The sequence below is a fragment of the Micropterus dolomieu genome, linkage group LG14 (assembly GCF_021292245.1).
Source record: "Micropterus dolomieu isolate WLL.071019.BEF.003 ecotype Adirondacks linkage group LG14, ASM2129224v1, whole genome shotgun sequence".
NCBI lineage: Eukaryota > Metazoa > Chordata > Actinopteri > Centrarchiformes > Centrarchidae > Micropterus > Micropterus dolomieu.
The window spans coordinates 25,136,060-25,160,995 of NC_060163.1; the positions used below are offsets into that span (position 1 = coordinate 25,136,060).

Genomic DNA, 24,936 nt, shown 5'->3' on the forward strand with positions numbered 1-24,936 from the left:
GTGAATGAAGGCATGTCCAAGCTTTTGACCCGTACTGTCTCTAAAGTTACTAAGACATATTTCATAATGTTAAAATGCTACACACTTACATTCATAAAAACCCAAACAGATCACTGTTCTACAAACTCACAATTTCTGTGTGCTAACATGTAAATTATGACCCAAATATATTAACTTCACAACACAGGAAACAAATAAGAACAGGCAGGCACACAGACAGGCATATAAACCACAACAAGTGAAAAACAGACACTGGCACTGTAAAATGAATATGCTGTGATTAGGACACGTATACACAAACACGGTTGAGTTGAAAAAAGTACCTTTGCTAGCAGCAGGAGGAGCAGGCCAGTGGCTATATGGCATTGGCAGGTCAGGGCGGGTAGGATGCAGTGTGGCTACTACTGTGCACTGAACACACACACACACACACACACACACACACACACACTGTACATGCAACAAGGCTGGTGGGAGGTTATGAAAGGAACTGACTCCAGAAATGTCGACATGAGAAGTGACATCAAATGTGGAAGAAGAGCCGCGGGTTAATGTGTTAAAGCAAGAGGATGATCACCAGCTTGTTAACTATGAGAAAGGAACGCTCAGTGTTCTGTCAGGAATGTACTGAATAAGTAAACAAAACCTTTTTTGAGAAGTCTATAAAATCTTTTCTGCCACAAAAGTAAGGTCAAAATTAAGGTGCTATGTTAGTGACATGCTGTAGATTACTCAAATAAAGATAGTTTTACAAGCTAAAAAAAAAACACTAGTTTAGAAACAATTTAAAAGCCAATTTAACAAAAGAAAGAAAGAAAGAAAGAAAGAAAGGCTGAATCCTTTCTAATTGTTCCTTGGGATGTGAAGGCCTTCCGGATAAAAATAAATGAACAACCAAAAATGTCCAGCTGAATAAAATTTATTTTAAACTTTTTAAGAGTAGAAATTCACCACACATTTGAGGTCATCAATGTTACACTTACACTTGGTGCCCCCAAAGCATGCATGTCCATAAACTTTTTTTTGTACAATATTTATATATGTTTATTATTTTTACAACAAAACCCCTCAAAATAACAGCACATCCGTTGATGTAGGAGTTATTTGGTCACAGGTGGCTGGTATGCCATCTCTGCAGCAGTGGCAGTCGTACCTTGGGCTTATTTTAGTGGAGAAAGAAGAAACACTGGCAGCTTCCAGTCGTTTGCACTCGACTTTTGTCTCTAAATTCACCAAAACAGAGATCAAAAAAAGGGGGGGGTTGGCAAAGCTGAGGGGGAAGACAAGTGTTGGGTAACAGACAAACTGAGAGGAGACGGAGAAGAGGGCAAGGAGACAGCAGACATACGCAGCAAGGAAAACATTTCTCCAATGCAAAAAAAGTCTATCTTCATCCAATTCTCCAATTAAGTCTTAAAATATTATTCTTAAAAGTAGTGAAAACCACAATACAGAATATAGCAGATCAGGAAAGTGATACTTGTTTCTAAGATTTTCTAGCGCCAAGTGAAATTATCTGCCTCACTTTTTTCACTAATGTGAAGAAAAAAAAAAAATGTTTTAAGACTAAAAACTTGACCTCATTGAATATTTGGTAAAGTCAGACATTTTTGCAGAGTAGGAGGAATGGGAGAGGTGCGCAGTTAAATCTTTCATTGCCTCTCTTTGGTATAGACAGTACTTGGATGAGATTTTATAAAAAAACAACTGTAGAAGCAAACAATATGAGAAAGACCAATTCCTATTAGGCTAGTAAGTGGACTTCAGATGTTGACAGATGGACAGTGGTTAGTAAAGACGGGCACCAACTAGACCGACATACGTACAAGCAGACCAGCATCTTTATTTAGCACAGATAGAATCAGACAAACAGTTCTTTTATCTTGAAAACATGATGCTTTTTACTCACTGGAGGTTTTAAAATCCAGCCTTTAATTGCAAAGACAACATTATAAGAAGGCTGAATGAGGTTTCAACATCAAATTAACTCCTCCCCTTCAAGGCTGCAGAGAAGCTGTGCCATAAATCTGTAGCCTGGATAAATGTGGCAGTGTAAAAAACACTTTAATGCCAGTGACCCTGTTTCATTATCGCAGTACTGCCGTTGCCTCACTTGAATCTCTGGAAGTTCCAGAGGTTCATCAGGAGATCGTTAGACAATAATTTAAAGTCTTAAGTTGCCGTAAAAAATATAATATCCACGTTAGTCATTTATTCACAGTAAGAGGCACTATATTATGTCCAAACATAGAAAAGATTTGAAAATGATTGCAAAAGAAAAAGCAATGTTTCATGTGCACCTAGTCAAACAGCAGAATCAGTTGGCTTTTCTTTCATGTATGTATGATGGTTAACCTTACTAAGGCTGCAGCTATTAATATATATATTTTTTAATCAGCAATTAGCTGGTTTTGTCTGTAAAATCATAAAAAACAAACATCCAAATGCCAAAGCGATGTTTTCGAATAGATTTTTTTGTCTGAAAAAAATATATATATATTTAAATTTATGATTATATAAAAACGACATTTGCAAAGCTGGAGCTAGCGAATGTGTGGCATTTTTAAAAGCATTTTTCTGTCGATCAACAAATCCACTAACAATTTCAGCACTAAACCCAACTCACAGCCTTGCATGTCATTCAGGGACGAGGGACAGTTGACCCCATTCAGCCTTGGCATGACATTCACACACCACATAAGATAGTCAAAGGACCCCGAGCACCTGGGTTTGTGTCTGAGCACAATGTCCCTCCATAAAGATGTTGGAGAACAAGTTGAAAGGCTGATACCGAAAACGTTACAGTAGGTTTTTGTTTAATTATTTTTTTTTTACATAAAGTCAGAAATATAGACTATTACTTTTATAAGGTGCGTTTTAATGAACTGATCATAGATACTGTATGACAAGCACTTCTGTATGGCACATTTATGTACAGTTAACATTCCTGTCACACTGTCTTCGTTCCATAAGTTAAAACATTTACATCAGCGGTTCACTACTCGTGATACATAGCCTCTTCTCTCAGAGGAATACAAAACCTCACCAGCATGAAAAGGTAAAATTATTGTTAAATACTGAAAGACCCAGTAAAAGTATTTTAATATGTACTTTTTTACATTATGAAAATCCTCTTTGGGATCAACATCATTAATTTCACACCCTGATTTACATATCCTTTACATAGTCATTCTGATGGAGAGCACTGACATTTGTAAAAATCAGGTTCCTTTGGTGGGAAAATATAATCCCCAGCAATATATATAAAAGAAATGTACATGCATGAAAGACAAGCAAAAGATACATTTTCCTCAGAGAAAACGTCCATCACATTGATTTGAATATTTAGATCCGTTTTGTTCTGGTTTGGCTTGGCATGGTTCTGCACCAAGGCGTCACCAGTGGCTACCGAGCCAGTTAGACAGCACAGGGCAGGATTAGGGGAAGAAGGAGGGAGATCAGAGAGGGGAAATGATATACTTCTCTTCCTTACATCGATTGGCTCAGGGAGAGTTTATTGCCGTAAGCGAAAGGTAGGGAGGCAGGGAAGAGGGGGGGGGGAAGGATGGGGGAAGGGGTTGGTTGAGGGGCAGCAAGGTGCCTGTCCTATCACATCGTGTGGCTGAGTCTGTGCCTGTTTGTCTGTCTGTCCTCACACTGTCGAAATCAATTTGCCCTCTGCGGAACTGTGGACAAAGAGAGGAAGAGGCTTCCAGGTTGGCTGGCTCAGGAGAAACAGCAGCAAACACAACCAGGACACAGAGAGGCAGAAACCACATCTACCCTCCAACATGAGAAATAAACCCCACAATCTTAAAGCTCGACTTGATCTGACGCCTAACTTCCTACAATATGATGGTTGGTTTTCAATCAAATTAACTCTGGATGAGAGGTTTTGAAGCATGGTGAGCTTATTAGGGATTGGGTGGGTGGGTGCAGTTAGCAGGTGGAAGCGCAACTGGAGCCACATGGTGTATGGGGGTGGGGGGGTGGGGGGGGGCATTGGGAGAAGCTGAGAGCATGAGTGTTTTGATATGAATAAAAGAGAAACCTTAAATCAACGTTTAGCTTAACTAAATTAACTGTTAACTTACAATCTATTTTTACTGTTTATAAAAAAAAAAAAGAAATGTAGTATTAGCAATATTATCATTCATAGCTGACCAAGCACAAAGTAAGTCTTCTACCAATATGCAGTATGAGACTTATGTTATCCTATCAAACAAGTGAAAACAGAAGAGGATGCAAACATAAAACAGCACAAAGAAGACAAAATTGTGGTGTATTGTGTGTTTGTGGGTCTGGACAAAATGCCCCAATCCCTCAACTCTCTTGTGCGTCTTCAGCGCCCAGCCAAAAAAGGACACAATCCCTCACTGGCTTCCCATCACCAAACACTTTCAACTGTGTTCAACCAAAGTGGAAGCACATCATCCAATTATTCTACATATTTGAATTTTGAGGATATCCTGCTTGAACTACTGAACTGGAACTGAACCTGATTTTTGTATTAATAAAACATAAGATATTAACTGCAACAAGTGGTTCTTACCTTGTGGGGAAGCGGGGCTCGTATTCTTCAGCTCCTTGCTGTAAAGACAGAAAAATAAGAGACAAGAGATATACTCTGAATTTATTCTGAACCCACATAATAAATACTTTTTAAACTGTGACTAGCAACTGGAAAGTTGCAATGACCACAGCAGCCACCAGGAGGCAGCAAAGACACATTGTAGGAGAGATCCTGCAGCATTTTAGCTATAACTCTACATGCCTCTTCCTACAGCAGCCACAGGTGGATATCAAGACTGATAACTACAAACCTCACTTGGAAATGTTTCTTTTAAACAAAGAAAGATAAATATAAAATGCTGTGTAATGTTCATATGACTTGTTACGCCCCACCCTTTGGTGCACATAAACACCTTTAAAACAACCAAATCAAGGGAATTTATTAACATAACAAGGCAGCAAGACCAGCAGTCCCAAATCAAGAAGCCTCCCTTCTGACACTTGCACAGGAGCTTTTAAAGCCCGCCTTCCAAGGCCAGGTGGACTTTGTTGGAGCACTCCCAGAGCAGAACTGGAGGACAGAAAAGAACATGGACACAGCACAGGGAAATACATACAGCCATAACACTGACTGAAGCCTTTCCTCGCAATATACAGTTCTCCTAATTGCTCTTTTTGATCTTCTTTCTGCCCAGTACGAATTCATTTTGGTGATATGTAGATGTCTGTAAAATCAGAATTTAAATTATTATTTTTTGATGTGAAACAAGTTCCAACTGTATACTGAAATATAACCGTTAATTATATGTAAATGTTAAAATAATGTGTAGCTGTCTTCTGACCTATAAAAATCATCAAATCAGTGCTTACTGGGTGACTGAAGTACAATTTCAAGTGCACATAAACTTGACTACAACACCCAGTTCCCCTTAAATGTCAGCAGAGATTTCCATTCCTAATGCTGTGGGGCGGAAAGAACAGTTTAAGATGTTACATGACTGCTGAGCAATTAAGCATCGCCCACATGTAATGTTCCAGGTGAGACGTAGGAGGGAAGCTGGGCTGATAGAGAAGGGTTCAGTGTTGCATAAGTCTACTTCTGACGTTACCTTTTGAAAACTTAACCCTCCTCCCTCATAACCACCGCTGCCCCCTGTTTCTGTCAGCTCGGTGAACGCTCACTCGGGTCTCAACTGACGCTTGTCAGAAGAACTTACCTCCGTGACAGAGGCAGTCAGGCACAGAGGAAGACCTCTCCACTCTGAGCTGTGCCACATCTTACACTTCGTAAACAGGAACATGTGAGGCGAAAGGGAACTGATTTCTGCATTTATATAAACTAATAAAGGAGAGCCTTTTCTGCGAGCTTTGGCACAAGAGAACTAGGAGTCCTGGTAAAGGAGTCAGCCAGTCAAAGCTAAGCTACTCCTGTACTGTATCTCAGCTCAGCAGCATGTAGGGAAAAGCTACCTCCAAACTTTCCGAGACAGACAAGAGCAGACCTTTGCCAGGTTTGGTGCGATGGCTCAGCTCACATGTTGTGTGTGAACTCATGTGTGGGTAGATGCCAGTGTGTGTTAGTGTGCTTGCTTTGCAGGCGCCCCACCTGTGGGAAGCCTGGCACCGCCACGCTGTAGGGGCGTTGTTGTCTGCCATGCAGCGCAGCAGCGCTCTGTGCCGCCATACGGGAGTGGATGCCGTAATCGGGGACAGAGAGAGGCATGTCTTCTCTCTCTAGAAGGTTGCCCGTGCTGCTACTCTTCCCATGGAGGCTGGAAACACACAGGTGTACAAAGAGTGGGGAAATAGCAAACTTGTTATTCGTTGTGGAAAGTCCTCCATGAATAGATTAGCTTGTAGGTGTTTATGGGGGAGATCTGCAGGGGAGCCATTACTGGATTGCTGCTATTGAAAGTATTCTCGCGATGGGTTATTTAACCCTGTTTTGCCAATCAGTCAGTACTAATATAAATCTTAAAAAGTAAAAAAAAAAAAAATCAGAGGTCAATATTCACCCCAAATAAAACAAACAATGAAAAAAGTATCCCTATAAAACAAATACACAAGTTCAATTAAGCAACCAACATTTAATTAGCATGTTTAGTGAATTAATTACTTTTTTAAAGACAAAAGTAAAATCTCCATAACAAACATACTTGTGTACTCGAAGTTGCCTCATGGAGTTGCCGTCACTGTCAGAGATCACCCGGGTGTAGGAGAAGGGAAACCAGCCGCGCCTGGAAGAAATGAGGGGGCACCAGATGTAATAAACAAAAATTTTATGGTAGAGATTTAATAAAATCTATGGGAGTGTCGATAAAAACACTAACCACTGAACAATCTTCAGAGAAGGGGGAATAAAAACATTCTTTGAATACATAAGTTGCACTCACATCCTCGTCTTCTCATTCTCTCCATAGTGCCACCCATCACGAGCCTCTGGGACCAGCAGGGTTATCACATCGTTCTCGGAGAAGCTGAGCAGCGTGGAGTTGTCACCTGCTGCATGGGAAAAGATGGCCTGGACTCGAGTTCTCCCGTTTCTCTCCAGCCCCGCTGCCATGGAGCTGGACCGGGGCAGTGTACGGGTCTCCGCTGGTAGAGATAACAGATTTCAGTCTCCATTTCTCTAATAAACACTGTTGACTGGTATAAAACAAAGGTGTGCATCTACTGTACCTCCATGTACTTCATTATCTGCTACAAGAAAAGTATCTAAAGAGGTGATATTTAGCTTTTTGGCTTTTTCCCCCCCTCTCCTTTATTGAGTTATAAACCTTTTATGTGCATGTAAGACATTTGCAAAGTGAAAAAGCCCAAAGTCCAGCCCAAATGCAATGTGCAGTATGATAATAAAAATATGGTGTATTTTGAAAATTAAACCATGTAAACCTGTTCTGGTACAACCTCTAAATAGGATTTTGAACCTGAAAATGAGCATAATACCACCTCTTTAAAATGACTACATTTTTGTGTAAAACATCTATTTTTACTATTTCTCTCTTTCACATTTTTAATGTCACATGTCCTTCTATTCCCAATTACTTTTTCTTATTAAAACTGAACATGTGTTTGACATCCAGGCAGATGTGATCCATTAGCTCTTGTAGTTTGTTTTATCTTTGATATGCAATAATATTTTTAAAGAAATACACCTCCACATGCTGACAAACCCACAGCCTTGACTATTGGCTAATAAACTTGTTACAGCTAGCAAAAATTACTCTCTTTTTCACACATCCAGCAGACAAAGAACATCATAAGCATTCATTTGGAAGCATGCTTTTGTCCAGTATTTATACTCTTCTTTCAGGTCTGGTTTGCTCTCTACCAACTCCTAAGAAAGATCTCTAGATTTTTAGCTACTTTCTTCACTATCCAGTCTTTCTGCTGATTGGTACTGGGCAGAAAGTGTCCATGTACAGTGGTTTAACAGATGGTTGCTAAAAACAGCTTCCTGCTGCTGGAAACCTGGTTGATGAGTAAAACACCTGGATTCCACCTGGCATGGCTCTATAACTTTGCGTCTTCAAACTGGTTTTGTACAGTCCTCTGCACAGCTTCATACCCCACCGGAAGCTTTTCAGAAGCGGAGCATTTGACTGTGGAGAACGCATATCAACAAAATCTAGCAGTGTGTGTAATTTTTAAAAATTTACTTTTTAAAAAATATGGAAGTTACTTCTATTATTAAACATTCTACGTCTTATTTGATAGAATAAGGACTATAACATCGCTGTGTTCAGTTAATGTTTTGTTAAATGTTCCCAAACTTATGCTACCTTCATTCTTCCAAATGCCTTGAAAGAGTGGATCAATTTTAGAGCACAGTTGGATATTAGTGCACAGTATGTGTCCTTACTCAGGGTGGTCTTGCTCTTGGCCGGGGCGACCTTGCGCACAGGCAGGGTGTTTGAGTACACCTCCCCTCCGTGGCGCTGGGTCTGTGGTGAGGCCTTGCCTTGGGCCATCTTGCCCTCCATCCACTGCTGGTAGTCGTCTCCTCCGTGAGCACCGCCAGTGCCGTTCATCATTGGCATCCCTCCTTCTACCCCTCCCATCAGCCTCTGCGCAGATGAAAATTGCATACATGCAATTAAACCACAAACTTTTTCTTTCTTCACAAAGCTGTTATATAACATCCAGCAGCCCTTTAATAATAATGAACTAGGTGAAGATGGAACTGGGTCAGGAAACGCTGATTAATGAAAAGACTACATTTGAGTATATGTTGAATTAAAGATAAACATATGGAATGACTATTGGGAGACTGCAATGAGTTTCAAAGTGTGTTTAATCCGGGAACATAAAAACACCACTGAATTTGCGCCACAATTTTTAATTAGAAGCTCAGGCCAAACTGATGCAGTCTTTCATGTAAATCTTCAAGTTTTTTTCCCCCCAGTAACCAGGCCTGCAGGAGGGGGAGGAGGGGGCAGGGTGTAAAAGAGCCTGAGGATGTGAGGAATCTAAACCTCTTCTGTGCAAAATGCTAATTAGTATGGTTCAAACGATATAATTTGCATTCAGAAGAGTTTTCTGAGGATGCGTTGAGGGCTCCCATGATGCAGTAGCTCGATTCAGAAGAAACACCGCTCGACACATTTCAGGTCCTTAAGGGTCTCATTAGACATTTACCTGTGTTAGGTGTGAGTGCATTTGGGCTTCTATCTTCATGAGGGCCAATTTGAGTTGTAGAATGTGAGAGTAAAGGCATTTCTGACATATAAAACCTTTTTTAGGGTTAGGGTTTTAGCTTAGAAGGCAAAGGTTAAGGCCAGGGAATGCATTTTGTCTGTGAGGGTCCTAACAAATATAAAAGTTCAAATGTGAAGCCTTCTAGAATTTTTACTGCCATATAAAAGCGCAACGAACACAAACACGGTAACCAGTTGCAATGGCCCTTGAATAACACCATTCACTACAATTGAAGTGATGTAAATGACATAAAAACCAATTATCATATATAATGGCTATAAATACTGCAGCGTGCACAGGTGTCAGGTGGATTAAATGATAGAGGAACAGACCTGCTGTCCCATGGCCCCACTGGCCCTCAGGGCTGCTAATTCTGGAGGCACCGGCAGGGGTTTTGCACCAGGGATGGGCTCTGAGATGGGCATGCCTGGATGATGAGCACCGGAAGCCATGATGCCCACTGTACCGCTCATCTGCTGGGCCAGGAACATTGCGCGATCTGGCAGTTTGTTGGGCTCGGCACAGGCCTGCTGCCACACTGGGATCTTCTGTGACAAAAGGTCATTCCCCTGAAAGAAAGGAGGAAGAGAGGGTGAGGCTTGGTGTTAGGTTAAGCCGCTTTGCTGATCTATTGGGCCCATTTGGACAAATTTAAGACTGTATATCAAGTTCCAAGTTCACCCTGATGTCAGCTACATAAAACTTGTACGTAGAATTATCTTTCTTTGCACATTTTATTCAATAATTTATTCACTCAACTGCAAAACAATTACAGAGCAATTTATTTTATTTTTTTATTATTATTTGCCCCATCTCATAGTGTTCATAAATCACCAATGCACCAAATGAATCAGTTGGCCCAAATTATGCATAAATCTGTTGGCTTGTTTAGCAAAATCTCTCAAAAACTAGTTAACACAAAAATATATATATGTAACCTCTGGAGTAAATGCTGCTTTTGTACATGTTGGATGGAATTTCCCAATACATCAACATGGCATCACATAAGCATAAGTATTCAATAGACGACAGGAGGATAAGATAGCTGAAAAGGAGGAACGTGCAGTAGGTGCTGGCAACAAAGGATGAGAAGCGGGATAAAGTGTGAGATATGAATCCTCTTTATGAATGCACTCATTTGAGAAGCTCTCAGCTGGTGCTTAAAGAGCCGACTTACATTCCTTCCGTACATTATAAGAGTAGGGCAGTTACATAACAGATTCTTCTCATTTGCATTAATTGTGAGTGAATAAATGAGGGAGTCCTGAATCCATGAATATTGGAAAGATACCGAAGGAAAATCTGCTGCTCAAAACAGTTTAACTCCACCAGGCTGGTGTGGAGGATAAACACAGTGTGGTTCCAAGGTTGTCTCGCCCTGCTGAGTCTATGTGGGTGTCAGGGTGTGAGTGGGATGATCAAATAAATTAACACACTAATATAAAAGTATTGCAAAAACAAATTCATACCCACAGGGTGAGCATCATGATACTGGGGACTCATGCCCTGACTGAAATAGCTTTTTGCTCACTAAGTCAAAGCTAATGTCACAGTAAAAGTCTCTCCCTTTGTGGCCGTTAACTTTCACAAGAGGCCAGATTAATGGAATTGGAATGAATGTGATATCAGCCATGTATTTCTACAAGTCTTTCTTGCTGCTGGTAGAAATGATGAGTCACTACGACCTCACTTAGCCCTCTCAAATAGCTAAGGTAGAGCGTAGGTGGGTTAGTGTCTTTACCAGTGTAATGATAAAATCCACTTGCACACAGTGGCTCTTTTCCCTTCATTCTTGCCTTTCAGCTCACAAACCACAGAACAGACAGACACTCTCATACAGAAATTGAGTTTGTGGGCGATTTGCCAATTTGTAAATGTACCCGGTAAGTAAAGAGAGCTTAGAGACAAAAATCATCACTGCTCTTCTCACAGATCATTTTGTCCAGTCACACAGTGACAGTAGTTGGACATCATTATCTAATGCACACTGCACTGACTGACGTTGTAGCATTAGCTTTAAAGCAACTTCTTGCTTTCTCATATCTGAAATAATGCTTGTGGATTACTCACATAGCATAATGCAGAACACACCTCATTAATTAATCTGTAAACTATCATATATGACAGAGAAAAGCATCACATCTTCCCATTGAAGCTAGAACCGAAGAATGGCATTTGGCAAAATCTGAAGCACTTCAGATCAACAGGCAATTAACTTGTTTCATTGTTATGGACTAGTCAGTTAATCTACCAATATTCAACTGTACTTTGTAACAGAGTTTAAGACTAACTAAATATTTCTCTGCTGTTTATGCATCATCACATCAGCAGTTTGTGTTCTGTGCTTCCTCCCGCTGTCTATCAATCACTTATTCAGACACTTTCACACCCACACACATTGAGTCTGAACCAAGTGTTCTTGCAGAAGTAGGTCATTCTCTCCTGCTGCCGGCCCACTTCACCCTCCTCCTCCTCCTTCTCAGCCACTCACCCTCCACTTCTCCATCTCTCTCACTTCACTTTACCACTTCACATTTCCCCAGTGTGAAGGAGTGAGAGGTGGGTGGGACATGCCTTCCTTCTCAATTTCTTGGATAACAAAAACTCCAGACAAGTGATCTCCTGGCTGCACTGATGCATGTAAGAAGCCAGGACACAATAGCAGAAAACGGGGGAATAAATGCAAATCTTTAAACCTGAGAGCAAGTTCATAACAGTAAGGTTTTTGCTCGTCTTATATAAGATTTTATACAGCCTAAGATCACAGATGTTACATACTGGGACTCTATATTCCCATGTTTTTGTGTCTTTGACTAATTGGGTATAATTTTTTCAACCACATTTAACCCGGCTGTAACCTACTGGAGACATCTTTAAAGATGGAAATCAGTTCCTTCTCACCTTGCCATGATAGGCACCGCTGCTCTTGGCTACGGCACACTGCCGGTCCACCAGGAAGCAGTACCTCCTCCTCTCCTCGGACAGAGCGTTCTTGTAGCCCTCAGCGATGTAGGAATCCAGCTCGCCCTGCTTATTGCTGATGGCCTCTACATACTGGGGAGAGGAAGGAAAAAGGTTAGCATGAAAAAACATGGTATGATGCCACAACTTCTACCATACCCTGAGCATTAATGAGTCAAAATGACATCAAAGGGATCCTTTTTGTGGCTGGGAAACATTTAAAAATGTGAGTGAGTGCGGGACTTTTTACCTATATGAATGACCATTGCATTCATGCCCTAACCAAACAAGTTTACTCAATGCTCATTAAGCTGATCACCACCAGGTAAAGCTCTCTGTATACCAGAGTTTTAAAATCATCTGTGGCGAACCAGTGGTGTGATGTGCCCTCTCTCTCTCTCCCTCCTTCACCCCAACCGGTCGAGGCAGATGGCCGCCCACCCTGAGCCAGGGTTCTGCTCGAGGTTTCTGCCTCTTAAAAGGAAGTTTTTCCTTGCCTCTGTCTCCTAGTGCTGCTCTTGGTGGGAATTGTTGGGCTTCTGTAAATAGCATCATAGAGTACGGTCTAGACCTGCTCTTTTATGAAAAGCGCTGTGAGATAACTGTTGTTGTGATTTGGTGCTATATAAATAAAATTGAATGTGTTTTATGCCAAGAAGGCGGGAGAGACCACAGCGAAAGCAGCAGCAGCCCAGTATGCCTGAGCCTCTAGATCATAAGCATGTGTTGAAAGTGTTTTGTAATTACTCTCGCTGGCAGAAGGGGGAGACAAAAGTTCTGCACTGCAAGTTTAAACAATAGGTGCGTTAGACTTGCAGGGCCTCACCTAAGAAATCAAAAGCAAATGCTGTGAGATCAGTCATTGTTTTTAAGCTCTCTCACACACACACTCTATGTGGAGTAAATTGTGTCCGACTTGATGACATCTTATTAAAGCCCCACCTCTTTAAGTCACCGACAGCTTGTTTGACTATCAGCAAAAGTTATCCGCAGTCTCCTAACAACATCTCTTCCTATAAATTATGTCCCGATTACTCTAGAGACCTGTGAACGACACATGCAAAATTTCATTGTGTACATGGTGACTCAACCCTTTCAATGACTTCGGCAGATAATGGACAGCATTTTGAGGAATTTTCATGAACAGCCTTAAAACAGGCGTCGAACATCTCAATCATGACATAAAAAGCAGACAGACTGTGCTTTCATGTAGTGCTTTGAAAATCTAATTGCTGTGCATTTGGAAAATGTCAGAGCACATCAGAACCTGGAAACCACGAGTCTGTTATGTGACTGGTGTTCTGTATTTCCTGTAGATAATCTGTATGAGAGAACTCATTCACGCTTGTGCTGTATCTGGCATTTAAACCTATTCACCCTCTACTCCTTCAACGCCCGCAGAGTCATTTTAGTGCTTGTACCGAGGTACAGAACATCAGGAACCACTCATCCACATCTAGCATCACCTTGACACACAAAGGCAAAAAGGTAGAATGTAGTGAACCCAACTTTATCCATCGGGTTCACTTATGTAAGTGAAAGCATGTGAAGATTCCCACAGTGTCAAATAAAGTGCCAGACAGCGCTGAGCTCCAGTATGAGGTGTTAGTGACCGTGGCTGGTGATCGTTTGCTGACTCATATGTGACTGGCTGGTTGAAGTCACTTAATGCTGTGCTATATTCACCATCGCATATTAAGCATCACCAGACGTGCTAATTAGGTCATTTAAGCTAATTCATGCATTCGTAAACATTTCTGCTTCAACAACATATTTATCTAAATGTGAATGTAATGTATTAAAAAGGCCCAATCTATAATTTCCTAACAATATAAATCTGAGATAGTTTCACAAACATGAGTTTGTTTTGTTGACAACTGATAATTTAAAGAAAAAGGACAGATTAACTGCTGTTTTTACACATTTCTTTAAAAAAATAAAATAAAAACCACACAGCAGAAAAAATATTAACAACGTAGATTATGTGTTAGTCCTTTCTAAAGACGAGTCAGACCATTTGTGAGTGATGAAGGTTCAATTCCTGTGATCTAAACCTTGGTTAGGGGTCTATCCTTTTGTTGAAATTTTAAATCAGTGTGTGCCTTTATCTTAAAACACTATAAAAGCTAAAATACTTACATAGAATAAAATAAGCAAGTCATTTGGGGGAAGAAAGCGCTCTAAAATCTGACCAGATTATAGAAGTATAGCAAGCTAGTATTAGTGCATCTGCACAAGACTGATATCATGGCGGACGGACACAAAAACCTCAGTTTTCAAAGTGTGTATAATATATTGTGTAGAAAAACAGCATTAACACAGTCACAGTTAGATACTCAGTTCTCTGTAGTGGTCTTGATGATATTATTCTCTCAGAGCCAAATGAACACCTTTTAAGAGTTAATAATGGACTATAAGGATGAAGTATGATATTGTTTTTCATCCAGATAAAGACAAGGTTCATAATGGGTTAATTAGTTAACCAAATGACTTGTTGGATCTGTCTACATAAAAACAATGAAGAAACAAGTGTGGCTCTTTAAATGTTTTTAAACCAAACTAAATTCAATTTCCTCACTGACATCAATACTCGTGGAACATTAAGACAGGGCCTTTTTTTGGGCGATTTTCAGGTATCTGGAATAAAAGGGTTTAAATTAATTTTTTATATCTATCTATCTAGAGAGGTATGGTTTTTGCTTAAGTTGATAATTATTGACAAGATTAAAAGGAGTTTCACTTTGGTGCCAGGTAGCCTAAAGAACAATTTTCTGGTTCTGTGTAAAATCTTTCTATAGCTTTCCCTGCCCCCACGTCTATGTTACAATCTCACGGTCCCTCTTAAAGCAGAGTGAGATGGTTTTCAGGGAGACGTCACCCTTCCACTGATCGACTGTTGCGTCTCTGTAATGACCTTAATAGCCTAGGATTGACAGGGAAGATGAGACGACGCCCGCAGACACCCAGCAATTAGTGTCCTTTCTATACCGTGTGAAAAAATTTAAAGTGAAATATAATACAGAGCCTCATCAGTATTAAATACAAGCGGAGTCATAAAAGTTCTGAATAATGACTGTTACTTAACTGTGACAGTTGATAGTTCACTCAGGAAAGTGCCAGGATATTAAGGCTATTTGAATGTCAGACTTATACTTCCAAATAAATTAGTGAATGACACCTGAATAGTTCTATGTTATGACAAAGCCATCTATCGGATGCCCCAATTACTGACAGCTGTGTTAATTTACTCATGTGTGGTATTAACAAGGTGAAGGTAAACCATTTTCTTTCACAATTTAATCTATTTTCATGAGAATGTAAAATAAGCTTTTAAGGAGGTAAACATTGTTAAATATGTATCAATTAGTATTGAAACTAATGGTAGTTGTTCCCTTTGATGATCATCAATAAGAGGTCCATTTTTTAATCAATATTTTAATATATCACTGTAATTAATTGGCTTTATATGTTTCAGGAGAAATGAGACTAAAAACAAACATTTCCTTTTATTTTTAAACCTATGATTTGGGGAATATTCACATTACAGTGTCCCTATGGTGTCTTCTATAGTATATACACAGGTGCTGGTCATATAATTAGAATATCATCAAAAAGTTGATTTATTTCAGTAATTCCATTCAAAAAGTGAAACTTGTATAATGTATACATTCATTCCACACAGACCGATATATTTTAAGTGTTCATTCCTTTTAATTTTGATGATTATAACTGACAACTAATGAAAACCCCAAAATCAGAATCTCAGAAAATTAGAATATTTTGAAAAGGTTCAATATTGAAGACACCTGGTGCCACACTCTAATCAGCAAATTAACTCAAAACACCTGCAAAGGCCTTTAAATGGTCTCTCAGTCTAGTTCTGTAGGCTACACAATCATGGGGAAGACTGCTGACTTGACAGACGACCATTGACACCTTGCACAAGGAGGGCAAGACACAAAAGGTCATTGCTAAGGAGGCTGGCTCTGTGGCCAAGCACATTAATAGAGGTGCGAAGGGAAGGAAAAGATGTATTGGTCTTAATATTCTAATTTTCAGAGATACTGAATTTAGGATTTTCATTAGTTGTCAGTTTTAATCATCACAATTAAATGAAATAAACATTTGAAATATATCAGTCTGTGTGTAATGAATGAATAGAATATCCAGGTTTAACTTTTTGAATGGAATTACTGCTTTTTGATGATATTCTAATTATATGACCAGCACCTGTAGTCTGTCACAAGTAGCTTTCACTGGTGGGCAACACTGTTGATATACCGATGTGCCACATGGAGGAGCCATAGTGTCACACATGAAATCTTTGAAATCTGTCGCCTCTCATTCTCGAGTGTTTGACCCTTACGCGTTTTAGTTAGCATGAAATCAAATCGCAACCAGAACATTAGTTAAAACAAAATGATCTGCATGAATATGATAATTTATCAAAACAAAACAAACACACACACACACACACACACACACACTTCCAAGAACTGAACAGGGTCCTTAATGTGGGCGCACAATGGCTGAACATGCACCGATCACCCACAGCGAAACACTAATTGGTGACAAGCCAAAGTGGCAGCAACGGAGGATGAAGGCCACCTATGAATCATACAAATGGGGGAGGTGGAGAGGCTTTCAGGTAGCCTACGAAAACACAGCACGCAACCACGTTGATCAGATTCAGACCTGCATACTGAGGTCAGGGGGGCCGCGTGGAAGCTGTCAATCTCCGGAGAGTAACTAACAGGCTGAGAGATGGGGTAGAGATGCCAGAGTGTCCAGTTATGAAAGGATTTTACAGATACTCCGTGTATACCAAACAGACAATCACAAAATAGTCACAAGGAGAAAGTTAATACGTAAACAAAGCATAGCACACACACACACGAACTCCAGGTTAAACCACCTGTCTGCTAACTTCCTCATGATTATAAAACCTTCCTGGAACACCCTGTGAGCACCGACAAGGAAACAAAAAACCATATACATATAGATAAGTTTAATAATAATTGTGTCTTCCTACTCAAATACTGTGAATTATTATGTTTGTAGTATTATTATCATCATCATTCATCATCACTACTACTCCTGAGTGCACTTCTAAAACTCATCAATTTTGTCAGTATCAAATCACATAATCTGTGAAATATTAATTGTCAAGTCTAAAAAATATCAATAAATGCTAAATCAGCTGAAGAATTTCAAACCGCAAGTTTCCAGATTTTGCCAAGGTAGCAAATATTTTATTGTCTGGACAACTGTGCCAAACCCAAATATTTTCTATTTACAGCTGTATGAAAGAGAACATATAAAAAACAGAAGAGAGCAGATAATCTGAGAAGCATTCGAGAAGCTGGAAACAGCACTAATCCTGATGTCCTGTCTTCTAGAGGCGTGCCGTTTCAAGTTTATTATTTCAGCTGATTTTCTGCCAGTAGTCACAAACCTAAATGCATTTATTTAATCAAATCACCACAAACTATGTGTAGTCTGAGGTGTGCTCTGCATTTGACGGGTATTTAGGGTGACAATTTACACAATATTCAGACAATGGGAATGATGGGAGTCAATAGCTCATGTCCCCCTCAGCTTTATCATGCAGTATATATTTCCTATACCAGTCATAAATCCTCTTTAATTTTGTTCTTCTGATATTGCATGTGAACGAGCAAGAAAATAATAATAAAGCATATAGGATGTGAAATGTTTTAGTGCTATAAAAAGGTGGCGCAGCATAGTTTTTCCCTGGAGAACGCCACTACTCTGATGTACATTAAAGAATTTTCATCCACCGCAGCTGACTTCCTTTTCCATTATATAAGTACTTTTAATACATCAGTCATGCAGTATACGGCGCACACATGTTGTGATCGCTCTCAGATACGGAGCCCTAATTAGATTCCAACTGGCCTTTCATGCCACTGCCAATCAACTCTCTTCAGATGAGGCTCCCTCGTTACATAGAATATAAATCTGGCCAAAAGCTGCTCCTGGTTTCTGCTGACCGTGAGCACAATCAGCATTTAAGATGTGTGCTAGGACGGGCGAGTGTGTGCTTGTGTGTCCAGTATTTTCTGACGCATTTCACATTAATGATGGTCTGAACCATTGGTGTAAAAACTGGCTGCAGGGCCTCTGCTGAGTGTGAAACATGTCAGCGAGTGAAGCCCAAATTTCGCATGTAACAGCAATTATACTTAAAACGTGTAACATTATGACATGAGATGTGTAAAATCAAACCAAATTCACCAGAGTAAAACACTGCGTGATGGTATGAAAATTCTCTCATGTATGCGTGGTGCAAAGCTAAAAGAATACCTGCACTGCTCAAATGAATAATTAATTATTCGTTTGATTTTCCTCAGCTCATCATCTCAAACTGACAAAGAGATGAAGGAAAAACAGACTTGCCAAAAGGTTGAAAGGAATAACAGATAACGGTGTTAACAGGCTCCAGAGCTCCCAGTCAGCTTTTAAAAATGGATCTCAGAATTGTATTGATTTTGATGTTGCTGGCACCTTTTTGAGACATCTGAGCTGCACTCTGATATCTCTATGCACAAAAAGTTTAAATGTAATCAAAATGAAGCCTACACTGCCAAGGCACAACCTGGGGCTAAGATCCTCATCACCTATAAACTAATTTGACAACACCTGCATGAAACTGACTTATTAAAAAGGAAGAGAACCAGATACTTTGAGATAGTATGAATGCATTTGATGTAGCCATCTGTGTGTTTACACTTAAAACACGAACACAAGGGGGAGATCACGAATCAAGCTCACTTCCTGTTTTCAGTGATTCAACACGGCTCCTTTCTCTCCTCCAGCCGATCCATATCACAGTTTGTACTCTTCTATTCTTCATTCTCATCCTTCCGTTCTCCCAACTAGCCCTCCTCATTGTTCTCTTTGAGACAGACGCCCACCTAACATCTCATCCCATTAAAAACGTGTCAGAAATACCCAAGGCCATAGGAAGGTGGAAAGCGTTTAGGAGTTGTAAAAAGGAAATTCCCACTTTATCCTGATCCTTCACAGCTTTCTTCTTATGATGGGCTGTTAATTGTGTGTTCGATTGGTGTTCATACGCTACACTCAAGGATATATTTAGATGTTAATATCAGCTGCATTGGAGAAATATCTCCTAATGACATTTCTAGAGGTTCTCTTTATAAAAAGGGATGGGGAAATATACAGAGAAAGATACCTCACTGTTCTACTGTAACAAGAGAAACTGCAACAAAAATACTTTCTTCCAACTCAAACCTTCTGAAAGTGATGAACTGAAGAGACGGGTGATGTGGCAGTGAATGACGAGACTTTAGCCATGTGCCAAACGCATGATTCATAACCAGGGTAGCAACTAACGATCATTTTCATTAAGTAATGTTTACCAAATAATTGTTTACTCTATAATATGTAGAATATATGTAAGATATTCCATTAAAAATAGAAAAGAAAATGCAGCCAATTCTCACATTCGAAAAGCTGGAACCAGAATATCTTTGGTAACCACCAGTTATAGTTCAAGTCAAATCACCAGCCTATTTCTGCTCATCACCCCTTTACATGATACAATATCTACATGTTGTGTCTCTGAGCCGTTCAAGCAGGTAGTTGTTTCATCTGAATAATCTGGAAAAATCATTTTATGTCACTAAATTTAGTTGCTCCCCCCCCCCACATCAGTTCTCATCCCGTGACACCATTCATCCTGTGACCTCTTGCAGGGCTTTCGTGCTGCAGATTGGGCCCCTGACCTAAACCACGAATTAATCTGAATTATTAGGGATCAACTAACCGACTTACTAATTGTTTCAGCATTAAAATATACTGTCTGACGTCTTATATTAATGTTACTTCCTTAGTACAGAAACACAAGAACATTCTTCATGACCTGAAGCAGCGGAAGTGGAAGGGAGGATGAGTGATTTCTTTTACATTAGCATCATCTAAAACCACAAACTACCCTTTACCACCAATCACGCTTCAGTAGCAGATTTACAAGGAGATTCATCAGACTGTATATTGTGCCCAGGCAGCAGCTCAGTGCTTTATGGCCTGAGGGACACTGCTGTAAACGGGTGACTTCCCATCACCTATAGTTTTAATATTAAAATCAATCATGAGCAGGAGAAGCAAATGGCGATTACTTTAATCTGTGGTGTGTGTGTGTGTGTGTGTGTGTGTGTGTGTGTGTGTGTGTGTGTGTGTGTGTGTGTGTGTGTGTGTGTGTGTGTGTGTCAAAAAAAGAAGCTGTTTTATCACTTAATGAGAAGTTGGACAGTGGAAGGATGCATGAAGTGAGGAGGACACCTTTACTGGAGTAAACGGCCTCATTCTGTGATTTAACACATCTAACACAGCAAGCTTTCAGGCTTTGCACAAACATACTGTCTGCCATAAGTACCCAACCAACTATATACGCCATATTGTTTGTTCAAAGGCAAATCTGTCCTTGTTGCTTGGCTGTATGCTTCACAGTGCAGGCCGCTGGTGTCTGTTTCTGCCAAGACCTGGATGCCATGAGGGCCCATATGACGCACTGTAAGAATCTGGCTCCCTTGGGACATACACATGCTACTCAGGGGAGGTCCATCAATGCCTGCATCAAAGTACAGCGACAACATTTCACATATTTCTCATCAACTCTTCCCCCCCCCCCCCCTTTCAAACGTCTGAATCGGCACCAAAAATAATCTCTAGGCCCGTGGCTGAACACTTTTACCATACCTCACTTAAAGGTGTAAACAAGACTGAGATATTGTGGTAACCGTCAAACAAGAATGAAAAAATATCCTTCTTGCTGTAGGTAATAAGCACATACATGCATACGTGAAAGCATGATTAACGTACACATTTCACACACTCTGGGTCTCTAAAATTGAACACTACTACCTGACTATTTTCAAACATTCAGTTCATCTGAAGAGACAAAGCGACAGTTGCAGGGGGAAAGGCCTGGTATCTCAGCGGAGACTGGGTCTTTCACACCCAATAACCCATTAAAGCCCAGAGGAAGTGCAGGACTTTGGGGCTGAATGTTCCCGTGCTGTACCTCAGAGCTCCATGTATCGATTTTTGTAACAACCAGCCCAGCTGCCCCTTTCATGGTCCACCAGCCATCCATCGAAGCAACACTAACAATTACACAATAATTACCTCCCCTGCTGCTTCTACAGAACGATCTGGGGCAATGCCTCAGCCTTTGAAGTGCTGCACAATTAGCCCTTAACCTCTGGCACCATGTTTTGTCTGCACTGCCATGACAGGTTAAAACTATGCAAAGTTTACTACGGCATCAGTTCAGATTACACTCATTCTCTTACTGTGTGTATAGTTTTTCTACTATAGTGTTAAATTATACATTTCGTCTGGTATTTTTGCTTGTTTCATCACCTGTCTTTGGCATTAAACTGATAGTTTGATCAGTTTATTAAACCTAAACTTGTCTGTAAATTTATATATGTATAATTTGTCCAAATTTGACATGTAGGCAACAGGCTGATAAATTAGACTCTTCAGAAAATCACTGATCCAACATTTCTTGACCTCCTCTATCAGACTTTAAACACTAATCCAAAGCCTTTGTTTCTAGTCCCTGCCGTCAAATTATATTTAATTACAATATTTTTGTACCAAGTACCCTGGTTTTCGGGCATCCTGGCCGACTAGCAGTCTTAGATGCATAGCACCGATATAAGAAAATAATTGACTGCAGTTTAGCTCTGGATTAAAGTTTTTAAATAGTATATACTGTATTCTCAAATGATGGCTGTTGGACAGGCACAGTGGAGCTGAAGGGGAGTACGTTTTTGCTGCGTACAGCACTGTGAAGACAGGCTGTTAGAGGATGAAGGCCCATATTCGCCATTCCATTGTGAGTTTAATTATTTGCATCACATTTGACACCTGCTGACAAGGCAGAAAACAGAAGTCCATCAGCCACAAATTTAGCCTTTTGCAGATAACCACGGTATTCATCCTGTCGCCCCATACAGAAACCTGCTGAAGGTGAGAAGAACTTCTGTATGTGACATTTGAATAGGCAGAAAGTTCAGCTGTGGATATCATGATTATTATCTTAGACTGTGCAGCAGGTGTGATGGAAAAATTACGTTTTTTATTAAACAAATCATCACATACTTATTATGTTTAAAGCTCATTACCGTTACCTTATGTGACCACACGCGCGCACACACACACACACACACACACACAGTAAGGATTTATAAATAGAAAACTCATCATCGTTTCCTTTGTTACGCTCAACTCCCTCTCTCAGCCTCTCATTGTGCTAAGGAGCAGCTGATTGGACAGACAGCGCATCACAGCGGCTAACAGCAGCATCTCCTGTGCAGGTTGTGTAAGAGGGCACGCCTACAGAGGGGGCACACAGACTCGCCTCACGCCTCCGCTCAAGCAGTTACCTGAACATATGAAAATATGCCTCACTCAACCCATTCACCTGCCCTCGATATCATAAACAAATATTATGTAATGCTGATAAAGTGCAACAACTAATGAAATAGATAGTTAAAGTTATGGGAGTACTTTACAAAGTGAAACTTGGATTAAACACATACTCTCATGTTATTCTGTTCTTCAAAATAGCTTTTTAACTATTTAAAAACATTTCTTTAGTGCCCTTTTTTAGATATTCTTAATTTTATAAAAGTTTTTCCCGGCATCTTTGAAAATATATCTTACATTCAAATTTAGTAACATCCCATCACCTGACCATTTCAGCAAACCATTATTTCTAAAACCACATGACTATGATTTTACACCGTTAATTTAACTGCGATTAGCGGTTGTGTTTTTGACAAGTCTCCTGTATAAATATGTTTTGCAACTGTTTGATGACCTGAATGAAGGTGACAGACCAAATAAAAGCAATTTTTTATGCTACTGTAGACATTTTGCATGATGGTAGCAATCACAATTAAAATCAGTGGGATTGGTTTTGCTGTTCGGCCCAGGTGGTCTTGAGGAAAAAAAAAAAAATCTAATATTTGAGTAAAGTAAATTCGAGTCATAATCTTTGCTATCCCCATTTCTCTCACTGCGAAGAACCTTTCAGACTGGCATTTAAACTGTGTGTGCCCAGTAGGGGGTCCCATCTCATTCAGCTCAGCACATCCTATCCCATCAGCACCGGCAGCAGTCACGGATTACCATGCGCACTCAAGCTCAAATCCCATCAGGAGGAGGGAAAAGCATCTGAGAGGAGTAGCCGGGTACGTGGTACACCGAGGAATCGGCATGAGTTCACTAAAAGTATGGGTTTGTAATTTTAATTTTGACTGACTAAAGATGAACTAAATTTTGAAAAACTAATGTTTCTCTAGAGGATGAATGGCAGGTTGTCTGCGCCACAAACTGGGCTGAAGCCAATAGGATCATATTTTTGGCACTGGCTGTTGTAACCATGTTGTCATGCGCTTTTATCCAGTGGTCTTCCAGCTGGCTATAAGGATCCTCTTTGAGCCACCGAGCTAAGGCATAAATTTTATTCCTCATTGATCCACAGAGAAAGCTTCAATTAACCAGAGAAGCACCAGGAACTATAGTTTGCAAGAAGTTGAAGTGTCAGATGTCTTGAATGGTGCAGACATCTGAAGACAGTTTCACGAACACACTGCAGTGACACACACACACACACACAGACCTGCATCTCCTTGTCTCCATATTTGGAGGGGTGCTTGCTGCCCTGGCTCTTCCTGCGCAGTTTCTTCAGCTCTGCTTGGCACTTCTCCAAACTCTCCCCTTTGCTCTTGTGCTCCATCTGGTATTTCTTCAGCGCAGCCTGAGGGGGGCAGCACAAAGTCAGCAGGGGCACAGCGGCGCTCGCATGGATCAGTATCCACAGATGATTTCTTTTACACCAACAGACCACATGAATGAATGTATGTTTTATTGCTGATGGCGCAGAATGGGGACTGGAGAACTGAAGGAAGATGGTACTATGATGGGATTATGATGTATTTGTTTTTCTCCTGTACCTTTTAGGCAGTTTGTCTTCATTCTGTCCTCTTTATCTATGGCAGTCTAGCAGTTACTATACCAGGACTGGCCCAAGTGTTTTTGAGACCCTGTCCTGGGAAAGATTTGTTAACAATGACCCCCAAAGCCTAAAATTTGGTCTTGATCAGTACAAGTGCTGCTGCATTCTGAATGATGTGTAGCTTATTTATAGCTTTCTTTGGAAGACATACATAAGTCTCTCAGTATCATACTAGGAGAGAAACAGTTGCACTTAAGCAATATTTCTAAAAGGTGATAAAAGGCAGTGAAATTGCTGATGTTAGATTAAAAAGACATGCCATGATGTTTTAAAACCTCATTTTTTGTTCAGCTGCAAGAAATTATGTGACATCTCCAAGTTGATCTGATCAATGCATTGAACCAGTTTATCAGTGGGGCTGATGTCACTGGGTGACGGCGAGATCTACAGTTGCACCCATGGTGGAGCATTTAGCAGCTAAAGAGACAAAGATTTCCATCAGGGTTAGTAGAAACCTCAGTGGAGACCAAAAATAGAGCTAGAAGTTGCTCTGTGTCTTCTGGATGTGTAAATAAGCAACTGTCTAGTGACAAGTTTGTCATATTCCTGCAGCTGATTTCCATTTGAATACATCAGAATTGTTCACTGTAATTCATCCAAGAGCCTTCCAAACACCCGATACACTCCCTGTCTCAAATTATAAAATATTTTTGGGACTGATTCCAAACAACCGACTACACTCAAAA

The 24,936-nt window shown here is 40.2% G+C and overlaps 1 protein-coding gene across 4 annotated transcripts in view; it reads right to left on the bottom strand.

Annotated features, from left to right (window-relative positions):
• The window catches only part of LOC123982680 (brain-specific angiogenesis inhibitor 1-associated protein 2-like), a 71,432-nt gene that overhangs the window by 3,679 nt on the left and 42,817 nt on the right, over window positions 1-24,936 (bottom strand). For 2 of the 4 annotated variants that reach the window (XM_046068399.1, XM_046068398.1), the window contains 8 exons: window positions 23,855-23,992; window positions 12,112-12,264; window positions 9,543-9,779; window positions 8,375-8,579; window positions 6,906-7,107; window positions 6,669-6,749; window positions 6,119-6,284; window positions 4,553-4,590 (listed from right to left, as the gene is read on the bottom strand). In XM_046068399.1, the coding sequence (XP_045924355.1) occupies window positions 4,553-4,590; window positions 6,119-6,284; window positions 6,669-6,749; window positions 6,906-7,107; window positions 8,375-8,579; window positions 9,543-9,779; window positions 12,112-12,264; window positions 23,855-23,992 (1,220 nt within the window). Of the gene's footprint in view, window positions 1-1,819; window positions 3,687-4,125; window positions 4,405-4,552; window positions 4,591-6,118; window positions 6,285-6,668; window positions 6,750-6,905; window positions 7,108-8,374; window positions 8,580-9,542; window positions 9,780-12,111; window positions 12,265-23,854; window positions 23,993-24,936 lie in introns of those variants that run through there. The other 2 variants (XM_046068400.1, XM_046068401.1) reach the window with 2 other exon arrangements.